General features: G+C 39.7%; 3 protein-coding genes across 3 annotated transcripts; 1 reads left to right on the top strand and 2 right to left on the bottom strand.

The window, feature by feature from the left end:
• Positions 1-1,597: 1,597 nt before the first annotated feature.
• Positions 1,598-7,014, bottom strand: LOC146368736 (serine/threonine-protein kinase pim-2-like). The gene is made up of 11 exons (XM_084911413.1): positions 6,907-7,014; positions 6,237-6,311; positions 4,255-5,751; positions 3,633-3,869; positions 3,389-3,514; positions 3,171-3,265; positions 2,985-3,032; positions 2,682-2,900; positions 2,412-2,592; positions 2,155-2,325; positions 1,598-2,065 (listed from the first exon to the last, which is right to left on the bottom strand). Exons 3-11 carry the CDS (start codon positions 4,313-4,315, stop codon positions 1,974-1,976), a joined length of 1,230 nt encoding a protein of 409 aa, XP_084767539.1. The 5' UTR covers positions 4,316-5,751; positions 6,237-6,311; positions 6,907-7,014; the 3' UTR covers positions 1,598-1,973.
• LOC146368735 (uncharacterized) lies at positions 6,970-9,170 on the top strand. Its single transcript, XM_084911415.1, has 4 exons — positions 6,970-7,476; positions 7,746-7,833; positions 8,368-8,455; positions 8,556-9,170. The coding sequence occupies exons 1-4, from the start codon at positions 7,022-7,024 to the stop codon at positions 8,684-8,686; spliced, it is 762 nt and encodes a 253-aa protein (XP_084767541.1). The 5' UTR covers positions 6,970-7,021; the 3' UTR covers positions 8,687-9,170.
• Positions 9,171-11,673: 2,503 nt separating this feature from the next.
• On the bottom strand, positions 11,674-13,812 carry LOC146368734 (tripartite motif-containing protein 16-like). The gene has a single exon (XM_084913339.1). It carries the CDS (start codon positions 13,763-13,765, stop codon positions 12,104-12,106), a length of 1,662 nt encoding a protein of 553 aa, XP_084769465.1. The 5' UTR covers positions 13,766-13,812; the 3' UTR covers positions 11,674-12,103.
• Between the last annotated feature and the right edge of the window lie 2,667 nt (positions 13,813-16,479).

The following is a 16,479-nucleotide window of genomic DNA, read 5'->3' as shown; positions in this document are numbered from 1 at the left end:
GTGATGGCAGCGAGCACAGTGTTGCAGGATTTAATTAAAAACACATCTGACTAAGACCAACTGAAATTTAGAGTTGTGTATAATAAAGTTTATTCATGATTAATAAAACAAATCTGTAATATTTTTCTTTCTCTTTTGTCCATTTGAATCTCGCTACAGCTTAAATAAAAGAAAAGAATGTGTTTTGAATAAATCAAACTCTATTCTCTCTTTTTCTTTCTTTCTTTTTTTCTTGGTGGGTTTTCTTTTGCAATCAAACGCAACATTATACAATTATATAGTATAGTAAGAAATATCCTTTAACTTAATTTAGTATTTGTTTTTTAATTTTTGTTTTTATTGTTTCCCCTTCAGTTTTGTGCTTATAACATGTTCTAATCTGACATATTATGCAGTAAATTATTTTTGCAATAACTTAACAGGCCATTGTGGGAGCCAACATTCACTTATCAAAGACATATTTGTATATTCTGTGGGCTGCTTTATGGTTGTGTCATTTAGAAACATAAGCCACAACAGACTTCCACCGGAGAGTACTTAAAAATGTATTTTTATGTAAAGATATTTTAATTAACTACTATATTAAGAGAGAACCTATTGTTACATGGATTAATTGTACAAACTGTAGAGAAATAAGTTTAAGCGTGCAACTTTTTATTCATTTTTAACTGTATTAATGTTTTTATGTTGATACAGCCGCCTCATATCTGTTTCCTCAGTGTTTTTAAACCATGTACTCCATCTATGAGTAAGAACATGAATAAATTCCTTTCCAAATTTGTAGTTCTTTTTTCCAACTGTTTTTAGTATATATGTAACATTTCTTTACACACAAATGCAGGTATTCTTTTGCACCAAGACGTTAAAGAAATGCTAAGAAAAAATAAAAATACTACATTGCAACCTGTGTGTGTGTGTGTGTATATATCTGTATCTATATAGATATAGATATATATGTGTATTCGTACCCTTTTTTCATCATCTAGTTTCCTGTGCCAGATCTTCTACTGATCCACTGAGGCAGACATGTAAAAAAACATGAACTAAAGCATATTTCTGTATATAAACAGGACTTTAAATCTTTATCAACAGCTACTTTAGAGGAAATTCTTCAATAAACTGCAACCAAAGGCTCAACTCAGAGGACAAAATCCAACCTGTTATAAATAGTGTGACAGCAAACTTTCTCTTGTGTAAAGTTACAAATAGGAGTAATTATCCACAGGAGCTTTTATACATAATGAAGTTATAATTCGTCCTGTAGAAATTGTACACTTAAGCTATATAGTTCCCGCTGTGATAACTCTTATTAACTTTTATGCTTTTACAACCCACTATGAGCAAACACTCAGCAACAGTGGGAAGGAAAAACTCCCTTCTTGAAGGAAAAAACCTCTGGTAGAACCAGGAAATCTGTCTAAACTAGTTGGGGGTTAGAGCAACAGATGCAAGTCTTCAGATCATTTGCAGTGTGACTGTCTTTGTGCACACTTTAACCTGATTCAGTTTTCTTATTTGTCAAAATGCACCATGGGTAAAAAAAAACAAAACAAAAAAACAAAACAAAATAGTAATGAAGGAGAATCCTCAGCAAAGATGAATTAAACAAGTTTTATTTTGATCAAATTTTACTTTAAGTAAAACACATCTTTATTTGATGACTTTAATGTCATCAAATAAAGACAGTTTTGATGGAGCTCCTGACCCAGCCCAAGCTCTCTATGAAGACGAGGAAAAACTCCCCAGGGGGCCAGATCAATGGGAAGAAACCTCGGGAAAGCCCATTCAAAGAGAGATCCCCTTTCCTGGGATGGCTGGGGGGGTTACAGGAACTCCAAAAAAGCTACATTTTTATTTATTTATTTTTTAAGATTGACCCATTCTATCTATTCCTGTCCAACAGAAAAAAGAAAGGAAGTTACTACAATGTATCATACTTATATGATAAGGTGTGAATTGTGTGTTTGTGTGTGTTATCTTAGCCAGGGGTGAAGCTGGAGCTCCTCCAGTGTTGGGCGCTTCTCCGGGACTATAGCTAAACATGCGTCCAAGAAATTCCGGCATTCTTGAAAGAAAGAAAAGATCAAAAAGATGAAGATGATAGTTCTAGTGATCCAAGGCATCAGTGAATCTGGAAGTGTGAAGTTTTCTTACCTGTGGACAGACGCTTCTTGATGCTCAGTTTCTTTGTGAGGAACCTCGCGGTACTAAAGTATCGTGCATGAAGCGCTTCATACAACACCACTCCCATTTGCCACACCGTGGTGGGTCCACACCTGTAGCAGCTCCTAATGTACCACTCGGGAGGGATGTGAAGAGGAGTGCCTAACAAACAGACACAATTGCAATTTCTTCTAAAACAAAAGACACAAATTGTTACATCTGTGAAAAGCAGGAGCAGAATATGTTACCATAGAAGATGCGATACAGAGATCGCTGCTTAACAAAGCAGCTCAGTCCAAAGTCAATGATGCGAACTCGAGGCACATCTGAGCCGGTCTCAATCAGAATGTTTTGTCCCTTGATGTCCCGATGAAAGATGTGTTTATCCTCAAGTTCCTTTACAGCATCAACTAGTTGCTTCAGAATGACCTGGAAAAGATGAAAAACACAATAATGAGTTAATGCTTTTCTGCCTTGATTGAATGCTGTACAGTCTAAGGTTCTCCCAGTCAACCTACCTTGGCCTTGTCCTCTGTTAAAGTTCTTCCATTTTCTTCTTTGTATTTTTGCAGGTCCACAGCGGGGACAGGTCTCTCCAGCACCAGGATCAGCTCTTTGCCAAGGTCGAACCACTCCAGCAAGGACACAGGTGCTGATATTCCCACTGACCCTTCTGCTTCACCTGCAAGTTTAACCATAATGGCCACTTCCACTGAGAGCTTCTTCCCGCTTTCATCCTGAAATATTACAACAAAGTGGATGATGAGGAACGCCGCATTCAATCCAGTAATGTAAAACTAATTCAAGTGTTGGACGCTTACCGCCACTTTGCAGTAGACTTTATTTTTGGGAATGTGTTTGATGGCAACCTAGAAGACACAGAGCATTGGTGAGCATTTCCTCAGTATGACATAATGAAAGGTGGAAACACAGCAGACGTCTCAGTTTACGATATTATCCATTATCTGCGTTACTGCCTGTCTTACTACCATCATCTGAACACTTACTGGAAAACGATCTTCTAGCCGGTAGCCAGCAAACACTGCTCCGCAGCCTCCTTCTCCGAGCTGGTGCTCCTCCACATATCTGGCTTGGAATTCACCTGAACAGACAAAACAACAAATCTTGTTTTATTACAGCTGTGACACAAATTACTCTCCTCTGTAGCCTAAATGTTCCTTTTGCCCTTCCCCTGAATATAAAACCCAAGCTGCTTGCTACTTACGTTTTTGGTCTGCCACTGATTTTTTGTCCTGGTCCACATTCCTTTTTTTTTTCTTGGGTGACTCTCTGTTGTCTCCCGCGGCCTTTCTTTTGCCATTTTTTGCGCACACCTGTTTGTTGTTCAAGTCTGGAGATGTGGAAAACACCAAAAGCACATCAGCTCACTGGATGATAGACACAAACACTAATATCTTAAACCTAGCAACCACACTTAATCTACCCCCTTATTCAACTAATTAGCCTACCTTTACCAGAGTCCAACGAGGAGGATGCTTGCTCCTTGTCACCGCTCATATGGTCGAGAAGTTTAGCCTTCTTTGCTTTCTTTGTTGTGCCCTCTTCATCTTGCACAACCTTGCGCTTCACTCCTCTGACCACATCTGAGCTGGTGGAAGGACCAGCCTGCTCAGCGACCCTCCTCCTTTTTATTGGGGTCTTCTTTTCAGGACTGGCCTTTCTTTTAGCAGTCCTGCTCTTACAATCTATAAACGACAACAACACAGTGGTGAAAAAGAGTCCCCGACATCAGGACTGGAAGCAGTTTGGCAAAGAATTTGAAATTGCTTTTGCTTAAATTATCACAAGTTTATTCTTGGGATAAAAAAACTGACCAGTGCGAATTGATACTAGGTTTACTAAGTCTTAGATCTTGATGACACTTGTTGGTCTGTTTTTACTGTTGAGTCCAGGAATAAACTTATTACATTATTTTACCAAAAGACCGGTAACCTTTCTTTGATTAGACATCTTGTATTAAAGCTATTTTCAATCAAACATATGATTCAATTGCTCCAAAAATGATTCACACAGTGTCAACATTTCTAGGATTTGGATTTTACCAGGATTTGATTTTATTATTTTACTTACCTTGATCTCCTGAATCTTTCTTATCGGCTGGAGTGGTAATTTTTCTTGTTTCCTTTTTCATTGTAATTTCGGAGAACTTTTAAACTCGAAAATGTAAACCGTAATGAGTTAATATTGAGTTAATATTCCTTCAAATGTGCGCCCTTCAAATGCTTGACTTTTCTAACTGAATTCTGTAAGTGAGCTTTATAAGTAAACTCTGGAAACTACGGCAACACAACATAGAATCTTGCCTTTCAGTGACTTCACTGACTGCCAGTAGTTCAAAGTAGTTTACAGAAAAACACTGGCAGACAAAGCCATAATATTTCATATAATTCAATCATTTCACATCAATTAAACAGTTTCTTTCATTATCTTTCATCGTTTGTATAAAGACCTCATGTATGGATGACAGTATGAAGATTTGTGGTTGACCACACACTAATAAACACAGTGTCAGCTACATTGTCATCTGATTTAAAGTATTTATTATTGTACATTTAACTGTCATGGTACTGAGTCTGTGACCCAGTGTTTTGTGTTTGTTCATTTATATTCATTGATTATTCTTATGTATGTTTTTGGTTCTCTTTATTGTTTTCTTCTTGTGTTATATTCTTAGGCTTTAGGTTTCTGTTACTTTGCCTTGCCCCTGTGTCCCACGTGTCATGTCTAGTCACTCTTGTTTCCATGTTCCCCAATTTCTCCCCAGTCAGTCATGTCTCTGTGTCAACTCTGTGTCTTTGTAAAAGTCTCTTGTTTGCTGTTTTACTTTGATGGTCTTGTGTGCTATGTTAGTGTTTTCATGTCTGTGAAGGTTCTCAGTCATCTAGGTCATCGTAGTCTAAGGAGTTTGGAAAGAAAGCGTCTGGACTTGAAGTTGCTTGAAGATGTTTCACCTTCTTGGATGAAAAGAACTTAAACTTTGCTTGAACGTCTTCAAGCAACTTAAAGAAGTCCAGACGTTTTCTTTCTAAGCTCCTTAGACTATGTTAGTGTTTTCAGTTTTCCTTCCCCATGGTCTTGTTGTTTGTGATTTCTCGCAGCTGTGCTCTCATCCTGTGTCTTATTCCCTCATTTATCCCTCTGTGTATTTAAGCCCATTGTTTTCCTCTGTTTGCTGTTGGGTTGTCTGTGTATCATCCATGACAATTAAATTAAATAGCAAATGCAACTACAATTTCAATGAGATTCATTCCTGGCATTCTACTGCGGTGGCTGAAAGTAGACACCAAGCATTATCACTGTAACTGATGTAAATATTGGACTTGGAGGGGATTCATCTGATAGACTGATGCAAACATTACTGTGAGGAAAATTTTGAATCTCCCAATTTTCTTTTTTTCTGAAAGAAAGAAAGTTGGTTACTGTATCACATTTGTATGGCAAGATGTGAATTCAGTATGCGTGTGTGTTTGTGTCAGAGAGGAGTTTATCTGAGCCAGGGGTAAAGCAGGAGGTCCTCCAGCATTGGGCACTTCTCCAGGACTTTGTTAAAACTTGTTTTCAAGACGTCTGAAATGAAAGAAGGACAAGAGATATCGAGATGATAATTCCAGTGATCCAAGCGATCACATTGATTTTCTGCAAAGTTTTCTTTTTGAGAGTCATTCGGCTGGGCAGGGGGTATAACACATCTGCAATGCAGCAACATCTGCTCTCTGGGCCTGTGTGAGAGTGTTATCTCAATGGCAGGAATGAGGATGTTGGAATTTGGCATCTCAGGCACCAACTCATCTCTTTCCTTAACCGGGCTCACCAGAGATTGGTTTCAGCCTCTCTCCATGCTTTAAGGAGGTTGAGTTGATAAATCTGACTGGCCCCTCCCCTGTCTGACCATATCTCTTCATAGTCAACACCAATGTTCTCACCGTGTGACCATGAACGGTCCTTACCACTTGGCAAGTAATTTCGAGCTAGAAGAAGGGAGTAAGACAAGCACTTTATGTCCCTGTTAAAATACAATTACATTTTATCAAATATCACTAAGCAGTCCTTACCTTTAAATACAGCCTGGTTTCTTTCTCTTTCTTTCTATATCTCTGAGTGAAGTTAGCTCTCATTCTTTTCTCTTCCTGTGAAATACAGCAAGTGGAGCTTTAGCTAGCAACACACTGTGACACAGTTAGTGTTTGTTGAGGTGATAGAAATGCTGCATTTGAAATTACCTGCCACAACATTTTACTCCCTTTTATGTTCACTCCTTTTTTTCTGAAGTACCGCAAATTATGGGCACGTGGGGTTGTTCTGGTGTTGTGCTAAAAATAAATAAATCAAAACTACGGTACATGGTTTGCTCTTTCATCTCTACTGATTAAAACGCGACTGCCTTTCATGTGTCACTGTTTAGGCTCAAATCTCATTGTTTGAAGGCCTGCAGTGACGTGAAATATTAACTTCCCCCAAATGCGTTAAACCCAAAGTAACGAGTTTGTTTTGAAAATATACGGAGAGGAAACTACAGATATTTGTTTAAAAATGTAGGGAGTAAAAATTAAGTACAGTAAGGAAGTTTTTTTTTACTTTTTTACTTCCTACCTCTGGAGCCAATTAAGCTAAATTTAAGAAGCGCATGTCTGTGTATACTTAAAAGCTCTTATAGTTATTTTCACTTTGTAGACAAATTAAAGCACAGAAAAGAAAAACACGATACATTAGAGCATGACATACTTTGACCTGAGGTGGCGCTGCAGCGTGAAAGAGCCTGAACGTCAACCGGAAGAAGACGAGAATAAACTCCGTATAAACAACATGGCGTCTCTCTGGGAGGTGTCATGCCGAGCAGATGTCAGAGTTGAGTTCAAGCAAAGTTGACTCTTTCGGTGATTACAGTTTGTCCGGGCGGGCTGTGCGTCTTATTTCATCCGCAGACACGTCGTTGGATGAGGAACAGCTCATGTTGGCATCAGTGGCAGTCAGGATGGCAGCATCTTCCAGAGGGAAGGTCAGGTCGCTGGTCTCTCTGAGCAGGACGCTGTCCACCAACAAGCCCGGTTCCACGGCTGGAGATTACCCTCCTCCGGCTGAAGCCCCCGCTTCTCCCCCGAACAGCGAGCCTCAGCGGAGACCCAAAAAAGACCCCAGCGGCTGCTCCGTGCTCCTCTTCCCCGGTCAGGGCAGCCAGTTTGTGGGCATGGGCAGAGGACTTTTGAAATACCCCAACGTTAAAGAAATGTTCACCGTAGCCCAGAAGATCCTGGGTTACGACCTGCTGTCTCTGTGTCTGGAGGGCCCCGAGGACGAGCTTTCTTCATACATTCTTATATAGTTCTATACTGTGTATTGTGTATTTTGTTGTACAGTTATTTTATTTTTTTAACTTTAATTTATATATTTTATCTTATTCTTTCCCAGTTAAATTTACCCCTTTTTAATTTTCATATTTATTTCCTATCTTATTCATAGCCTTTTCTTTTTTTCTTTAGGTCACGAGCAGTTGTCTAAGCATTTCACTGCATATTGTACTGTGTGTGACTGTGTACGTGACAAATAAAATTTGAATTTGAATTTGAGCTGCAGAAAACTGTTCACTGTCAGCCGGCGGTGTTTGTCACCTCCCTGGCTGCTGTGGAGAGACTCAACCAAGAAAACCCCAAAGTAAGTGCCAGATAAATGTCTGGAAAAAGGACAATAACTGCAGGTCCTGCCTTCTTAAATGTGGCCATTTTATCTTTTTAATAAAAAAAAAAAATACTGCCACAGTAATATTAATTTATATTTAAAATATGCGCACATTATGTATGAAGGTGTGGATGAATGATGCTTGTTGTAAGAAAGCATTTTGAGTGCCCAGTAGAAGAGCATCTTTCAAATGCAAAGTTTCTCATTTCAACTTTAATTACTGCACCTGATTAAGGCGACAGAGTAAATAAGGCTTCCAACAGTGGTTATTTCTTATTATCACATCTTGTTTTTATTGTTTTTATCAGTAGATTGTTGTTTCACTCCCACCAAAAACATCACCGTAAATAATCTTCTGATTCTGAATGACCATTTAAAAAAATAAACAAATTGTTCTGAGTTAATTTCAGTTACGGATGTATCAGTGACATAAATGATATATCGGTCATAATCGGGAGGCTGTTACATTTTTATTTTTATTTTTTTTGACTTGTTTCCTGCTGTACACAGGCCATTGAGATGTGTGTCGCTGCTGCAGGTTTCAGTGTCGGAGAATTTGCTGCTCTTGTCTTTTCTGGGGCGATGAACTTTGCAGAAGGTAGAAAGATTTCTTTTTTGGGTTTTTTTGTGCATTTGTAAAAGGTGTTTTAATCACAACTTTGGTTAATATTCTGTATTTACTCCTTATGCTGCATAAGGAGTAAATGCAGCTCAACTCCCAGTCCTACTGGGACTGGACTCAACTCCCAGTCCTACTGCCAGTTTCTGGAAGACACCTTCTTCAAGCAGTGGTACAGGAAGAAGTCTGCATCCTTCAAGAAAAACATGATTTTCATGCAGGACAATGCTCCATCACACGCGTCCAAGTACTCCACAGCGTGGCTGGCAAGAAAGGGTATAAAAGAAGAAAAACTAATGACATGGCCACCTTGTTCACCTGATCTGGACCCCATTGAGAACCTGTGGTCCATCATCAAATGTGAGATTTACAAGGAGGGAAAACAGTACACCTCTCTGAACAGTGTCTGGGAGGCTGTGGTTGCTGCTGCACGCAATGTTGATGGTGAACAGATCAAAACACTGACAGAATCCATGGATGGCAGGCTTTTGAGTGTCCTTGCAAAGAAAGGTGGCTATATTGGTCGCTGATTTGTTTTTGTTTTGTTTTTGAATGTCAGAAATGTATATTTGTGAATGTGGAGATGTTATATTGGTTTCACTGGTAAAAATAAATCATTGAAATGGGTATATATTTGTATTTTGTTAAGTTGCCTAATAATTATGCACAGTAATAGTCACCTGCACACACAGATATCCCCCTAAAATAGCTAAAACTAAGAACAAACTAAAAACTACTTCCAAAAACATTCAGCTTTGATATTAATGAGTTTTTTTGGGTTCATTGAGAACATGGTTGTTGTTCAATAATAAAATTATTCCTCAAAAATACAACTTGCCTAATAATTCTGCACTCCCTATATACTGACTAACCAGCAGCAACACTCTGACTCAGTGTTTCCATCTGTGTTTATTTCCATCTTTACAGTCAGGCAGAAACATCTCACAGCAGCTGGAAAAACCAGTGAGCACACTTTAGAGGAAAAAAGTGAAAGTTTATGTTCAACTGTAAAATATTCTCTGTAATGTAAATTGTTCTGCTCTCTGACAAACCATCAGAGGTGCAGCACGTGTATCATTTGGTGTTTGAAGCAGAAACAAAAGCAAAGAGTTAAAGGAAGACACATTTGAAGAAGAAGGAAAATGAAAACAAGACGTCACTGAGCAACAACCTGACAGAACGAGAGCCAACAGTTTACTATCAGAACTGAGGCTGATCATTAACAGGGAGCAGCAGGTAACAAGGTCATCAGCAGTGGAGGAAAGTACGGAAGTAATACTCAGCTTCATATTTGAAGATACTCGAGTATCTTAGCTGCAGGTCTGGAACAATGGTTTTATTTCCTTTCCCATTAAACATCTCACACAGCCCCTCATCTGTGACCCTTAGCAAACCCACTGGATATCTACCTGTACATAAAGGAGATCAGATCAGTTCCATCTAGACCAGCTGTAACAGGAAAATGCTGCTTACACTTTGATGCATCACTTTCAGTTTGTCATATAAGACAATATATCAGATTGAGGCATTATTTTCCTGCAGTGAGTAAATCTACTTTGTACTTTACTCTTTTCTTTTAGGTAAAGGGTCTAAACAGTACTTGTACACTGTGGAAATCCCATAAGAACGTCTCCTGAACTCTGAAAAATAACAAAACAAAGACTAAAAGGAGGTCATGGGTGCTGATGATGATGATGATGATGAGGAGGAGGAGCATGCATTTAAAAAGTGACTGATGTCCTAGAATACAACAGAACAGTGTCTCTACAAACTTATGAAAACATGACAGTCTTGCATTAGTTTGTATTCTTATGATTTCAAAAAACGAGGGAAAAATCTCCTTGAAATCCACAATTCCTTTTTGTTATTTCTTAGTGTGTGACGTATTTTATTGCCTTTATGATTGGTGCAAACAGTTTCCTGATTCATAATGGAAATAGATTTTAGACACAGGAGGAACACGCAGTGATCAGCAGGAGCAGCTTGGAGTCCAGTCTTCTTCACACTGAGGAGGGACATATATGCAGGAAGAGTTGTCATAACTGTTACAACCACCAGATGGCGAAAGAGTCCCACTGCAACTTTAAGCCATGAAGGATGTGTCTTGATGTTTGCTTGTGATAAATCTGCTTTATGTGAGTCTTTTTCAGAGAGTAACAGTAATATGTCTGATTATATGTCTTTAATCAGTAAAGTCTCGCTTTGCTAGAAATCAATAAATAAATAATAAAATTGTAAACATGCAGCTGTATGTTAGAAGTCAAAGGGTCCTTAAGTCTTCTGTAAATTGACGGGGATCAAATGAAGGACACAAGTATCTGTTCTTACTCTAATAAATGCTGCTTTAATATCCAACAGACTATTTTCCTTCCTCATCAGCAGTAAACAGCTCGACTGCGTCTGTGCATTTGTGTCCTCCATACTTGTTTACACAGACATCTCAGGCTTGATGCCACGATGCAGTGTAGAAACCTGACAACCCTCTGACTCATGTTCAAATGTTCAAGGACATTTTTCAGGATCATGTATGACCCCTTTTTGACATTTGGACTTTCATTAATAATATTTGTGTTTCTGAGTCATTTTTGTGGAGACTTCTGTCCAACGTAGTGTCCAAATGAAGCCTGAAGCTTTTCTTCACCCTCTTGTCAGATGGTCAGCAACAAAACTCTGTTCCAACCAATGTCTGATAAGAGATGAGACACAGCAGCTGAGCAAATGATCATTTCATGCTGAAGACATCCTCAGACAGAATTAAATACATACATAAACACAGCCTGGTGCCAATAACACAGCTAATGACACTGCTGTATCACTGGCTTTACTGATTAAAGACCATATCTGAAGGAAATCTTTGAACACAACAGAAAGTGACCTTTTAAACCTGCGACACTGATGCTGCATTCAAGGACCATTAAAAACATCTGAAAGGACTTAAGAACATCAAGAAAATGTGACTTGTTTCTCTGTAATGAAGCTGTTTTAGTGAAGAAAGTTGAAAGGTCACAGAGCGACTGCTGAATCTTCTGCTCTAAACATGAACTCTGAACTTTGTGATGCTTCAGGAGGAAAACTGCTTCAGTTATTCTCTCAGATTAGTTTCATATTTTCTGCATCAGATTTGAGTGAGATCCTGGAATGAAGACAGAAGAAAAGACTTTGTTCAAAGTTTGATTTATAGTCAAACCTTCCAGTTTATTCACACAATAAAACATCAACACAATATATGAATTCATTCATTAAAATCACAGTTTTTCCTCATTTGTTTGATGATTTTGACAAAAACAAACACAAACACACACACATGGTCTGCCATACTCATAAAGAGAAATGTCGACATTTTTCAATACAAATATTCCAGAAACATTTAGAGGATAGAGAAGTTTACATTTTCATGTGGAGAAATATTTTAGTAAATCAAAATGATGATGAGCAGTGATAGCCTCCATAAACAGTCACAGGAAAGATCTCCTTTAAAAACTCAGAAACATCAAGAGAACAACTAGAAGATGTGGAGGTACCACCCATAATGTTTGACTGACAGCTGATCTCTGTGCAGAAATGATGGAGAGAAAATGAAATGAAACTAAAACACAGATTTAAACCCACAATATGAAAGACTTCAGTCTATTTCACTTTAATCAACTCAGCAGTGGCTCCAACACAATAAACCAACAGTCCAGCATAGAGCGGCTGAGTGAATGTGGTCTGGACTCTGTGGAGGAGAGTCATGGTTTCAGAGACGCTGTAGAAGGACAAAATACCTGCTCTGTGATCCAGGTACACTCCTACTCTGGAGGAACGAGGACCTGAGACAGGAGTTTGGATGTTGTTGTACCAAAATGTATAACTGTTGTTGATACAATCTAATGACCAAGATTTGTCATTACGTCCAAATCCACATTCATCACCCCCTCCTTCTCTGCTGATATTCTTGTATGCGACTGCTACATAAACTCCTCCCCCTCTCCACTCCACCTCCCAGTAACAACGTCCAGTCAGACTCTCTCTACTCAGGATCTGCCACAATCCAGTGAATCTGTCTGGATGATCAGAATAAGACTTTCCAAATAAATTGAATGTTGCTTTTCTGTTCCCCTCTGATAATAACAGGTGTTTGTTTGCTGTGTTTGGATCCAGTGTGATTTCACATGAATATTTTAAGAATCCTTCTCTGGTCTTTGGCTCTGATTGTGACAGTAAAACATCCACTTCAGTGACTGTCAGTGAGATGTTTGTCCATTCCTCTCTCAGAATGTCCTGTAGTTTATCTCTGACCTCTGACACAGCTGCTGTCACATCCTCAAAGTAGCTCAGAGGACGGATATTGATGCTGGATGAGTCTGTAGACTCACTGAGTGCTGACAGTGAGGGGTAGTTGTGTAGAAACTGGATGTGATCCTCTGTGTGTGAGAGCTGCTTCAGCTCAGCATCTTTCCTCTTCAGCTCAGTGATCTCCTGCTCCAGCTTCTCCTGAAGCTCTTTGACTCGACTCACTTCAGTTTCCTGCTGGGATCTGATCTGCTGCTTCACATCAGAGCTTCTTTTCTGGATGAGATGGATCAGCTCAGTGAAGATCTTCTCACTCTGCTCCACTGTTTGATCAGCAGACTGATTGATGGCCTCCACCTCCTGTTGAAGCAGCTTCACATCTTTCTCTCTGTCCTGGATTCTCTGCTGGATGTTTTGTCGACTCACCTCCAGCTCTCTCTGCCTCTCAGTCCTTTCTGCTGCAGCTGAGACTGTGTCGTGGCCTTTATGTTCATCCACAGGGCAGAGATAACAGATACTCTGCTGATCAGTACGGCAGAACATCTTCATCACCTCATCATGATGAGAGCAGATGTTCTCCTGGAGCTTCTTGGAGGGCTCCACCAGCTTGTGTCTCTTTAATTGAACCACATCATAATGAGGCTGAAGGTGTTTCTCACAGTAAGAGACCAAACACACCAGACAGGATTTCACAGCTTTTAGCTTCATGCCAGTGCAGAAATCACAGGCCACATCTTCAGGTCCAGCATAGCAGTGATCAGCAGGAGCAGCTTGGAGTCCAGTCTTCTTCAGCTCCTCCACTAAATCTGCTAACATGGTGTTTTTCACCAGGACAGGCCTCGCTGTGAAAGTCTGTCTGCATTGAGGGCAGCTGTAGATTTTCTTCTCTTCCTCTTCATCCCAGAAGCTTTTAATACAGTTCATGCAGTAGCTGTGTCCACAGGGAATAGTCACCGGATCCTTCAGTAGATCCAAACAGACTGAACAGCAGAATTTTGTTTGGTCCATTTGATTCATGTGCTGTGCCGTTTCACCGTCTCTCAGTGGCTGTCAGACAGTTTCACTTCCTCTGAACAGAAACAACCTCTGTGCTCTGAAGGGAAACAGATCTCTGCTCTTGTTCACCTCCTACAGGAAATGAGGCTCACCAGCAACTGCATTTACACCATGTTGTTTAGACCCATCCTGATACAGACACATCTGTGAAGGGAGGCGCTAAAGAAATATTCTTACAGAGCAACCAAGAGCCAATCACATGATGCAGGGTGTGGTATGTGTGATTACAACATGCAGTAACAAGTCTGACCCAGGTAAACTGGTTTAACTGGTTTAAACTGTTAAAATTAGTTTCAACTGGGACAGCCCAGTTAAACTTTTCTTGAGTTATGACAGTCAACACTCAGCGAGTTCATTTTATATTTCAAAAAGTTCAGCAAAGTTTAGGATGCTGTAATGAATAAAAATAAATCAAACTTTATATTTTGACATTTTCTAATCTTAGTTCATTCTCACACTTACAGAATGATGCATGGGAACAACTGACTCCACTAAATCAAACCTATGTTCAAATGAGATTATGATCATTAAATAGTAACAAATATTTACATTTAGCAACAACAAATGCAGATCGGTCCACAGTGTTTAAAAAACAAACAAACAAACATTATTTTGTAGTTTTTCCTGTGTACACAGTCACAGTGGAGTTCAAATGAAAACTTTCAAGTTTAATTCAAGGTTTTAGTAAAATTTTGCCTGAACTGTTTAGTAATTTTAAAATTCACAAAGTGTCCATGTCAGTAATTCATTCAAATGTATTTTGGTCTTAAACTGATCCAGTAAATGTAACTTTTTCTCACCTACTTAATCGAGTATTTTAGTTGTTTAACTGTCATTATAACTAAACTGAACATCCAAAGCTTTTCTCACTGCAGTTTTGTTGTGCAGTTATAGCAGCACTTTGAATCATCCACAGTTTTATAGAACTGTCTGTTGAATTGTTGTTTTGTTTGGTGCGATGCTTGCTTTTATTTAAACATTGATGATAATTTGATATATTTGATTATTTATTACTGGTGCAAACAATTCATTTATTCATGGTGCAAATATATAGTAGACTCAGGAGTTTAACTCAGTTTTCTTGGCCTTTGTTTATCGTTCATTTAAAATCTTAATGGGTAAATCAGAATCAGAATCAGAATACTTCATTAATCCCGAAGGAAATTAGGGTTACAGCAGGCAGCACGCTAATGGCGCATGCACACTTACAAAGAAACCTTCTGACCAACTTTACACAAACATCACATTGGGGAGACATGTCAGAAAGGTAGGCTGATAGGAAAAAAACAACAAAAATACATAACATGAGATAAGAGGAGGAGAAAAAAACCTCCACTCAGACTGAGCTCCTAGTGGGAGAACAGTTTGATAACAGAAAAAACACCTCAGCACAAAAAGCACATGACTATCAATACACCATAGAAACACAAGACAAGCAACAGGGGCGGGTAAAGGGTGAATGAGAGCCGGTGTAGACAGCGCATCCGGTCCTGCAGCATGTCTGCGCTGGTCCAGTCGACTGCCATCTGCCCCAGTAGGGCACAAGCATCGAAGGCGTTTGGAAAGGGAGGGGGGATCAGTGTGTGCATATCAGTGTATGTGTGTGTGTGTGTGTGTGTGTGTGTGTGTGTGTGTGTGTGTGTGTGTGTGTGTGTGTGTCCAGAGTTCAGCGGAGACAGTGTCCTTCGCCCTGCTAGGCTAAGTAAACAGTCTTCCAGCCAACCCAGGTGGCCTTGCATGGAAAGGGGGGAACAGTCTAAACAGTCGTTATCAGGGTGTTTTGTTCAGCTCCAGCCTTGAGACTGCAGCTGGCGCCGAAGGGGTCTCCGCATGAAGTGATGATGGTTTTTATTTTAGTGCGAACAACTCATATGAATTTCAAAGCTGTTCTAACAGTCCAACACTGGTCTCTCAATCTCCCGTTGGAGAGCCGCGAGCTTCTCCATGATGTTATCCAAACTTACGTTTCGTGATGTTGTCATTCTTTTTGCTCAAAGAGCAGGTTCTGAGAACTCATGACCGCAGTGCACTTCCCCAAGATGTGATCAATTTGCGCTCAAAGGTGTTAGTCGAGCTAGCCCCTCCAGATGTAATCCAGTTTTCCACTCAGAGGTCTTGTTCTGAGTATTCACGGCAGCCGTGCGTTCTCCAAGATCTTCTCCGTGCTGCACTCAATGAGCCCATTTTGAGAAACTCACACCTCGTCCCATCATTTCAATCCCAGCGGGCAGCCTTGTGGGGGTTTGAACAGCCGGTTCCGCTTCCTTAATTCTTCGATAAGCCAGGGCCAAGCCAGCTCCGATCAGCAAGAACCCTGTTATCATGGTTCCGAATAGGTAGATATCTTCAGCAGTCAGGCTCAGCCGAGCCCAGACTTCTCGTTGAGAAGGGGTGTCAATTGCATTCAGAGACCAGTTGATCAAATCCATAATTCCTCTTTTAGGTTTTAGAGAACAGACTGTGAGAGAGTTTTCCAGGGAAAAGTAAGTAAAAACACAAGACAAGACAAGGACATAAGAAGCTAAGTAGGGAAGATAAGGAGAGGAGAGGAGAAAAGTGCGACCGCCTTCGCTGAGAGCCCTGTAAGTCTCTCTAAAGATCATCATAATTACATATGAAATTATATGTACAAATTATATGTTCCATTACACTATTAACAGCACAGATTATACAGC

This window comes from Perissodus microlepis, chromosome 18 (assembly GCF_051167445.1).
Source record: "Perissodus microlepis isolate ML-2025 ecotype Zambia chromosome 18, ASM5116744v1, whole genome shotgun sequence".
Classification (NCBI taxonomy): domain Eukaryota; kingdom Metazoa; phylum Chordata; class Actinopteri; order Cichliformes; family Cichlidae; genus Perissodus; species Perissodus microlepis.
Note: the sequence above shows the minus strand (reverse complement) of the source record. Positions and strands in the feature narration are given on the sequence as shown.